The 10517-nt window shown below is 44.2% G+C and overlaps 1 protein-coding gene across 1 annotated transcript in view; it reads left to right on the forward strand.

Annotated features, from left to right (window-relative positions):
- Positions 1-8868: 8868 nt before the first annotated feature.
- The window catches only part of LOC109925619 (bridging integrator 2-like), a 71453-nt gene continuing 69804 nt past the window's right edge, over positions 8869-10517 (forward strand). The window contains exon 1 of the mRNA XM_048619018.1: positions 8869-9029. Coding sequence (XP_048474975.1) covers positions 8946-9029 — 84 coding nt within the window. The 5' untranslated portion in view covers positions 8869-8945. The remainder of the gene's footprint in view (positions 9030-10517) is intronic.

Consider the following 10517-nt stretch of genomic DNA (forward strand, 5'->3'; position numbering starts at 1 on the left):
GAAATGCTCCATTCCAAGCAATATCCTGGTGAATCTCCTCTGCACCCCCTCCAGTGCTATAACATCCTTCCTCTAGTGTCTGACCACACAGTACTCCAGCTGTGCCCTAACCAAAGTCCTGTACAGCTCCAACATGTCCTCCCTGCTCAAATAATCTATGCCATAACTGATAAAGGCAAGTGTCCCATGTGCCTTTGTAACCCATCCTATTAACCAGCCCTGCCACCTTCAGGGATCAGTGAACAAGCACCCCAAGATCCCTCTGTTAGTCTGAGCTTCCTAGTGTCCTGTCGTTCATTGAGTACTCCGTTGTCTGGTTACTTCTTCCAAAGCGCATCACCTCAAACTTTTTAAGAGTTAAATTCCATCTGTCACTGATCTGCACATCTGACCAATCCGTTTATATCCTCCTGTAACAACACCTTCCTCCTCACTGTCAACCACCCGGCCAATCTTGGTGTCATTCACAAACTTACATATCATCCCCTTCACGTTCTCATCTGTTTATATATACCACGAACAATAAGATGTTATGGTATGTCAGTATACACTGGGCATGAGTCACACAAATGGCCTTCTACCACCTCCCTCTGTCTCCTGCCACTAAGCGAATTTTGGGTCCAACTTGCCAAGTTACCCTGGATCCCGTGAGCTTTTACCTTCTTTATCAGTTTCCCATTTGGGACCTTGTTAAAGGCTTTGCTGAAATCCATATAAATTACATCAACTGCTCTACCCTCATCGACACACCTGGTTGCCTCCTAGAAGATTTCAATCAAATCTGTTTAGCATAACCTCCGTCTGACAAAGCCACGCTGACTAAGCCTGATCAAAATTTGCCTCTCCGAGTGGAGATTAATTCTCTCACGTTGCCTTTATCAGACATCGCACAGATTATAAGAGTGGGGAGGTTGTGATGGAGCTGTATTTGATAGGCCACAGGTGGAGTACTGTGTGCAGTTCTGGTCACCATGCTATAGGAAGGATGTGGTTGCACTGGAGACAGTGCAGAGGAGATTCGCCAGGATGTCAGTAAGACCTTGCCCAAGGAGCTGTTCCTTAAGGGTCAGTCTGAATAAGGAGTGAGAGGTTGAGGCACAGAGGTTTAGAGAGGGAACTCCAGAGCTTAGGGCCTTAGTAGCTCAAAAACACCAGCCCCAATGGCGGGGCGGTGAAAACTGACGATGCACATGAGCCCAGAATCGATGAAGTGCGGAGATCTCAGAGGGATGCAGGGCTACAGGAGATCTGACTTCCAATCAGTGGTTAGCACTGCTGCCTCACAGCGCCAGGGGCCTGGGTTCGATTCCACTTTCGGGCAACTGTCTTTCGGGCAATTGCCCTGTGCCTGCGTGGGTTTCCTCCCACAGTCCAAAGATGTGCAGGTTAGGGTGGATTGGCCACACTAAATTGCCGATAGTGTCCAGGGATGTATAGGTTGGGTGGGTTGGCTATGATGTTTAGGGGGATAGGTCATTGGTGTGGCTGGAATGCTCTTCAGAGGATTGGTGCAGACTTGATTGGCCAAATGGCCTGCTTCCACACAGGAGAGATTCTAAGTTCAGTGCTGGTTCTCTCAGCTTGACAACGTTCAGTTTTATTTGTAAGCAGCAGGAATGTACTGGCAGAGTTGCAGCTGCTGATGCTGGGCCTTTGATTGAGCTAGCTTGTGCCAGCCCTCTGGAATTATCATGTCTCTTATCACGGTGCCAACGTTGGGCACCCGGATATTTCTCAGGCTGGGATTTATTCTTTTGCTTCTGCCTCCTTGACGCACGCCCTGTACTGGTTGATTTTCCAGGAACTGGCTGTGAGAGAGCACTCCAGAAAATGCTCACGTGGATCCACGTTGGAGAGCACCATCCCTCCTTCTCCTGCACTCTGCCCTTCAGCTGAGGCCCCCCGGCAGTGCTGAGGCAAGGGCCCAGGGACACAGGTCTTACCCACGTGGCAATGATACCCAGTGCCCTTGTTCACGCCACCAAGCCAACTGGGCCAGACCGCTCCAGCCCAGGCCTTAGCTGCTGGGTCCCCCCTACAAGGGCATTGAGACTAATGGTGTGTTTGTAATGGGGAAGGGGGTGATGGTTAGCATGAAACTCCTTTGGGCAAGCTGCTGGCTGTGGGTTCTGTTTGGAATAAACATGGATTCCATGAAAGCACAAAGCAGAGACAGACTGAGGTCATTGGGCTGTGTTTTGACCATACATCGCTTCCTGTGCTCATCCAGTCATTGGAGAGTGACGGTGGAGGCTCCAGTCTTCTTTGCAGAAGACACAAGAGCAGAAGTAGGCCATTCAGCCCATTGAGTCTGCTCCGCCATTCAATGTGATCATGGCTGATCCGATCATCCTCAACTCCACTTTCCTGCCTTTTTCCTTGATGATTAAAAATCCGTCTATCTTGGCCTTGAAGATGCTTAATGACCTAGCCTTGATCGTAAAAGCTATCATGTGATCTTATTTCCGGAAGCTTCTGAGCCCCCGCATTGTATGAACATTCCAGATAAAGCTGACACAAAGGAGATGGGACGGGGCCACTGCTTCCACCCACCTGCAGCAAAATAGAAACGTCAAGAGGCATTATGCTCCTGCTTTGACAGATACCTTGGCACCTTGCAACGGAAATTCTGATGGCAGAGGTTCAGCTCCACTCTTGGCTCAGTAACCTTCTACTTAGCCCACTGAGATGGACCATCGGTACGTGAAGTGCCTGTCTCTGTTACAAGGCTGAAATCTGAGCTTGTTGACTTGCTACATTGCACAATTCTACGATTCTACATCTGCAGGAGTCCAGGCTGAAACTATTATTGCACACTGACCTCCGGCAAGTTGGAACTCCCATGGACTGATTTATTTTTATTACCTTTGAATTTAGTAAAGCTTGTAATTTATAATCTATCTCTCCAGTCCTGTCTTCCTTAATTTTCTGATTGCTTGTGTGCAGTAACAAAGCCATTCCCCAATATTTTGAATGTTGTATTTATTGTTATGGACCCCTTTAAGTATATCAAGGAGACAGCCTAGACAATAACTTTTGTCTTATCTAAAGGCAAATGTAAGGTGCTGTGTTCCAGATGTAATTCAATTGGTTACACTATTCAGCTTTAAGCAAAACAAACTTTATTCTTACCCTGCAGTTAAAATACAAACAAAAGAAAGAATTAGTCTAACTTTAACTATTGAAAAACTTAACCAATTAATCAATTATTTAACTGCTAAGCAGTAACTGCTCCAACATAGTAACACCCCATAACACACCCTTGACAAAATCAAATTCAGTAAAATAAGATTGTCTCGCATGCGATTCTGGCAGCAGAGGAAGAACCTCAGTTTTTAGCTGTAGCAGAGAGAGAGAGAGACAGAGAAAGATGTAGCTGTTTCTACAATCAGCTTCAAACCTCCAAACAACTGAAAGCTAAACTGAAACACTGGTTCTGTGGGAGCCTGACTCCACCCATTCATGCTGCTTCTATTGCTCTATCTTTTTTAAAAAAACCCAAGCCTCACAAACTGTTCACTTTATTGGCTTGGAACAGAGAGCTCACCACCTATGGCTCAAATCCTCTGTTCAAAAAAAGCCTGGAAAAAATACTTAAAGCCACAGTATTGTCACATTATAAACCCAATTTTTAATCTCATTTTAGAGAATATTACTGATTTCAAAAACTGGAACCTGAAAGCCAGGGTTTGGGCCTCAGTAATGTTTGGGATGACATGGGAAAGAAAGCAATCAAACAATACCTCAGTGTCTCAGGCTTAAGAAGCAACAAGCAATCCTAATTCAAATTCACCCAATTTGCCCTTTGCCCCTCGGGCTAAAGCAAAAGAAAAGAAACAGTGCAATTAACATTGTGGCAGCCATCTTTGATATAGTCAAAAAGTCATTGAATCTTATTGATTGATGCCATTTTGAGAAAGCATCTACCCACAGGCCTTTAAGACATTTTTCAGCCATCTTGAATAAGGAAATTTGTCATTCATCCCTATGATGATGCCACATTGGTAAAGGAAAAATGGCCTTTGCATTGAAAACAGCACTTCAAATAGTAGAATCTTTAACAGCTTTCTGTTTTAGTACTATTACAACAATCTTTACAACCACAAAGTTAATCAATGAAGAATACAACAAAACCACAAATGAGGGTAGGACAGGGAGATCAAAATCGTAACAATGATCATTCAGATCATAACAAAAACCAATAATCTGAAGTGTCTATCAACAATCAATGAAACAAGGCATCAAAATTCACTGATACTGATCTTTCCATCAGAACAATTCAATCTCTCAGCTCTATTTTTCAGATCAGTAAATCGGAAAATGGGGAAAGTATGATTCCAAAGATTTCAAACAGCTTCAGGATTGGACACCAAATCAAATACAGAACAGGTTCTCTACTGTATGGAAAGGACATTAGATCATGTGCTACACAGGCAACAGTTCAATGAAAAGCAAGTTATATTTAACAACTGCTTAGCAGCTTTTCATAAATATTTCACTTCAAGAACAAATAAAACACTGGCGGGATCACACTTTAACTGCAGATAGCAACTTTCAGGATGGTGTGTAGATCGATTTATTAACCACATATTTGTACTATCTGAACCATGCAAATTTAGAACTAGAGCTCATTTGCAACAGAATCATCGTGGTCTCTTAGATAAATGAAGTACTAAGCTGTTTCAATAAAGATGATGGAACTCTAAAATGAGCAGTCCAAAATCCACTCTGCAGAATTGCCATTGGACTCAAATTGTTAACTCCATTTTTCCCTTCACAGATGCTGCCAAACCATCTGAGTTTCCCCAGCACTTTTTGTTTCTTTTTCCAAATAGCAGTGAGTAAAAAAAAATCCAAGAAGCATTATACAAAAAAAGTTCCATTTCACAGAATCATGGAACTGTTACAGTGTAGAAGGAGACCATTCAGCCCATAGTGCCAGCATCAGCTCGTTAAATACACCTCATGACCTAGTACTGATCTCCTGCCTTTTCCCCCATACACTTGCACATTATTTCTTTATCCAAATAGTCATCCAATACCCTTTTAAATGCCTCAATTGAACCTTTCTCCACAAATGTCCAGGCAGTGCATTCCAGACCCTAACAACTCACTGAGTGAAAGAGCTTTTCCCCACATCACCCTTGCTTCTTTTGCAAATCACTTTAAACCTTTGGCCTCTTGTTCTTGCTTCTTTTATGAGGGGGAACAGTTTCCCCCTATTCTATCCAGCCCATTCATGGTTTGGAAAACTTCCCTCAGATCTCCTCTCAGCCTTCTTCTCTCCAAGGAGAACAGTCCCAACTTATTCAATCTATCCTCATCATTGACGTTTCCCATTCCTGGAACCATTCTGGTAAATCTCTTCTGTGTTCTCTCCAATGCATTCCCATCCTTCCTAAAGTGAGGTGCCCAGAACTGTATGCAATATTCCAGCTGAAGTCTAACAAATGTTTTGCACAAATTCAACATCACCCCTCCCCAGCTCTTGTACTCCATGCCCCTATTAATAAAGCTGAGAACATTGTATGTGCTCTCTACCCCTGTCCTGGCAATGATCTGTGCACATATACTCCCAGCTCCCTCTGCTCCTGCACCCCCTTCAGAATTGTACCCCTATTTTGTATTGTCTTTCAATGTTCTTCCCAACAAAATGCAGCACCTCACACTTCCCTGCACAGAACCTCATCTGCCACCCATCTGCCCACTCCAATAACTTGTCAACATCCTTCTGAAGTTTCAGCCTGTCCTCCTCACAGTTTACAATTCTTTGAAGTTTTGTGTCATCTGCAAACTTTGAAATTGTCCCCTGCACACCAAGATCCTGATCATTAATATATATCAGGAAAATCAAGGGTCCCAATATCAACCTTTGGGGATCTCCACTGTAAACCTTTCTCCAGCCTGAGAAATATCCATTGACCATCACTCCCTGTTTCCTACCATTCAGCTAGTTTTGCAGCCACAATGCTACTATCTCTTTTATTCCATGTCCTGTAACCTTCCTCACAAGTCTGTTGTGTGACACTGTATCAAATGCCTTCTGGACATTCACATACACCACATCAACAGGATTACCTTCATCAATCCTTTCTGTTACCCCTTCAAAAGCAGAACAGCAGAACATTCTACAGAGAGCTCTGATGAAGAATCATTGGACTCAAAATGTTAATTCTGTTTGCTCTCCACAGATGCTACCAGTCCTGCTGAGTTTCGCCAGCAATTCCTGTTTTTGGCCCGGGGGAGAGACAGGTCCTCCAACAATCTGAGAGAGCGAGGGGCAGAACTGGAGGACCATGGGGGGAGAGACCGTTCCTCCAACAAGCCGAGTGAATGAGTGGTGGAGCTGGAAGACCAGGGGAGAGACAGACTGGTCCTTCAACATTCCGAGGGAGTGGGGGCAGACCTGGAGCATCTGATGGGGAGGGACTGGTCCTTGAACAAACCGAGTGAGTGAGGGGTGGAGCTGGAGGACCAAGGGAGAGAGACTGGTCCTCCAACAATTCGGGTGAGGCAGTTCTGATGAAGACTCACTGGACTCCAAACTCTGTTTTCTTCCTGCAGATGCTGCCAGACCTGCTGAATTTTGCCAGCAACTTCTGTTTTCATTTCAGATCTCCAGCATCCGCAGTTCTTTGTTTTGTTCCACAGAGGGTGTAGACCATTTGAACAGAGGCGACAGACCTTTCATCTGAAAAACTAGACTATGTGTGACAGCTTCAACTCAAAATCCTATGCAAATATTGAGTGTTACAATATCAGGCGTGGTTGTAAAACTCCAGATCAGCAAAGAGAACATTGTCCAACCTGACACCAAAAATATGTTCTTTGTAGCAAAAGTAGTCACTTCTTGAAGATGTGCTAGACTGAGAACGTAAACCCAAATCCTTTCCAACCTGACCTGTATATTCATGTACTGGGACAGAAGACCTGATCAATTCTGCAATGGAACAAGTTTCTTTATACAATGAATAGCCACCTATGGATAAACAGCATCACCTTTTCTTTTCAGAGAATTAACACCACCACCCAATCCAGATGCTAATGTCAGAGAAGAAACAGGCCATTGTCCTCATTCATTCCTACAGCTATGTTAGTGTAAAACTTTTCAGTAAGTGCTACCCATTTAGGGTATGCAACATAGATGCGGCAGTCAAGAAGGCACATCAATGCCTCTTCTTCCTCAGGAGACTTAGGAAATTGGTAGGTCCATAAGTACCCTCACCAATGTTGTCAGATACACCATAGAAAGCATATTAACTGGGTGCATAATGACCTGGTACAGCAACTCCTCTGCCCAGGACCGTAAGAAACTACAGAAAGTTGTGTGCACGGCCCAGACCATCACAAAAGCCAACCTTCTATCCATGGTCTCCATTTACACTTCTTGTTGCCATTAGAAAGGCTGCCAATATCATCAAAGATCCCACCCACCCCAGTATTACTCTCATCAAACCTGATTCCATCAGACAGAAGATACAGAAGCTTGAACACACACGCCAACAAGTTCAAGAACGGCTTCTTTCCTGCTGTTATTAGACTGCTGAATGGACCTCTCTAGTTTAAAATCTAATGCTAATTTTGCATTTGCGCACCTCCTGTGCAGCCATAACCTTGTATGCCTCATTCTGTCTAACCACCCTATGATCTGTATGTCCTTGTATGTTATGATCTGCCCGTACTGCTTGCAAAACAAAACTTTTCACTGTACTCAGGTACTTGTGACAACCATAAATCAAATTGAAATGTGGTCAGGTCCCTTGATCTATTTGATCTAATGGAAGCCAGAAAAACAGCAAGCTCTCTAGCTTTACTGTTAAGTGTTCCTGCACATTATTATAGACTTTACTGAGTGACCTACCAATATAGATGAGTTAAACCAAAGGCCTGGGAGCATTGGAAAACAGAGGTAAACCATGTGCTATGTTGTAAAAGACAGGCAATCCAGGTACCTCATTCGAGATGGCAATCAGTGTTTCTGTTGAGGGGAGGCAGTGGGGCAAAGCCTGGGGAGGGATGCTGTGCAAGTGCTTTAGGACCCTGGAGCAACTTTGTGATGATGTTACAGAGCTGCTGCTCACTGGGCCTAAATAGCACAGTGTGAGCAGAGTGAAGAGAGAAAACCATGCAGAAAAGCATGCGGAGTAGACAGACTATAAAATTGATGAAATAATCTTTCAATAGTGTAACAGTAAGATCAGAGCCCTGGTATATCTGTGAATACCACCTATTGTAGCATTTAGCCTCAATTTATAATCAAGAGGTTATAAAGAAGCCCAGGCCCAAAAAGAGTTCTTGATCTTGCCTTTTCCTCAGCAAGTCTGTCTTCAACCCAAACTCATAGATATGAACATAAAACCACAATTAAAGAGCTTCCACCAGAATCTCAAGGAATGCATTCTAGACTCTGGCCATTCATTGCACCAAAACGATTTTTCCTGGTGTCCACCTGCTTCTGCGACTCATTGGTTTAAATCCACTGCCTCTCATTCTTGATCCTTTAATGAATGGGAACTACTTTAATGAATGGGAACAGTTTCTCCCAACAAGTCTTTATAACATGAAGTTTCTCATCCCTCGAACCTTTCCCTTCTGTGCTCTCTCCAATGCATTCACGGTCTTTAGTAAGCGTGGAGCCCAGAACTGGACGCAATCCTCCAGCTGTAGCTGAACTAATGTACATTTTTGCGATTCAAAAAACTTGTAGACCGCTTGGCCAAGAGCAGATATAAAATGCTGGGAACTGCTCCTCTACTGGGAGTAAAAAGACCTAGTTTAGTTCCTCCCCACAAAATATCATCTAAGATCAGAAGCGGATGTAAAGTATGATAGCTTTTTCTAAAATCTCACTTCCTCATAGGCAGGCAGGCTGAGAGTTGTCGGGGAGGTCGGAGTGTCGACTTGACACAAAGCGACAGGGCATTGTGAAGGAACACACCAGTGCAATGGCTGAGACCCCAAGTAAACCTGGAGGGGCCGGACTGTTTGCCAAGCACGTGCAAAAAAGGTTCATGAGGGCACAAGAAATGGTAAGGAATCCTTTTCCTCCATGTCGCCCTCACCTCTCGATTGTTTGAAGCTTTTTCCTTTATTTACGAACGTGAAAGAAATGATTTGAGCCTTGGCCCAGGTGTGTGCATCTTTTATCCTGGCGGTTTTGTGTTCTTTATCCGTTACTTTGGAAAGGTTCCAGTTTGGCTGGCACACTCAGTTCAAAGGGCACTTGGTGTAACATGACCTCTGGTTGCATAGATCAGAATGATATTTGCAGAACGCGCATTAGCAAAGAACATATCCTGGTGTAAAAGTCTATTTAAAAATCACTTCTTTTATAAACGTAAAGAATGGAATAAACTGACTAGTTTTGCGCTGGGGTGGTTGGTGCTCAGTGTGGTCACGGAGCTATCAAAGCGGATGTTTAGATGTGAAACTTTTACTGGCAGCTTCGAGTTGAGAAAGGGTTTTTTTTCACAAACTTTGAAGCTGAGTTCTGAGAGAGATATCGATACAATTTGCTGGCTGAGCCCTGCGTCGTTTGCACTCAACGAAACGAAAGCTAAAACGTTGCTTTCTGCTGGCTCTCTTGTTAAGGAAGGACGACGTGAGCCAGGGGAGGTGAACAGGAGAAACAGTTTGCACGTTGTGGTCACAGCAGTGCCACAGGATGTTGGTTGCCGGGGCTGCATTGCTTTCGGAGCTGGTAGCTGGGACCTTGCACCACAGCACTTGAAAGCTGTTCAGCGAGCTGCCTGCAGGACCGTCAAAGCACCATGGGCCATCTGGGGATTCCTTATAGATTGTCCCTGCCCCCTGCATTCAGTTGGCCCTGCTTTGGAAGCATCAGCAGGATGAGGTTGAGATTAGTCCTGGGGCCAGTACCCTTATTGTTTATGTACATAATTGATGCAGATGAAAATATGTGTGTGTGGGGGTGATGTTAAGCTCATCTGCAGATGACACCAAGATTGGTTGAGTGCTCAATAGTGACGAAGATGGTTGTAAGCTACAGGAAGATATAGATGACTTGATCAGATGGGCAGAGCAGTGGCAGGTGGTATTTAACCCTGACAAGTGTGAGGTGATACACTTTGGAAGAAGAAACAAGATGTGGGAGTATGTAAAGAATGGCAGGACACTGGGTAGCTTCGAAGAACAGAGGCACAGTTATTCACAGATTCCTGAAGTCAGCAGAGCAAGTGAATAGGATAGTTAAAACGACATAGGGACACTTGCTTTCATCAGTTGTGGCATAGAGTATAAGAGCAAGGAGGTAATGTTGGAGATGTACAGAGTATTGGTCAGGCCACAGCTGGAGTACTGTGTGCAGTACTGGTCACCTCACTACAGAAAGGATGTGATAGCACTAGAGGGGCTACAGAGGAGTTTCACCAGAATATTGCCTGGGATGGAGAAATTGAGCTGTAAGGAGAGACTCGATAGGCTTGGATTGTTTTCTTTAGAGCAGAGAAGACTGAGGGAGACCATGATTGAGGTGAATAAGATTATGAGGGGTATGG

Source organism: Rhincodon typus, chromosome 41, assembly GCF_021869965.1.
Source record: "Rhincodon typus isolate 14 chromosome 41, sRhiTyp1.1, whole genome shotgun sequence".
Taxonomy (NCBI): Eukaryota; Metazoa; Chordata; class Chondrichthyes; order Orectolobiformes; family Rhincodontidae; genus Rhincodon; species Rhincodon typus.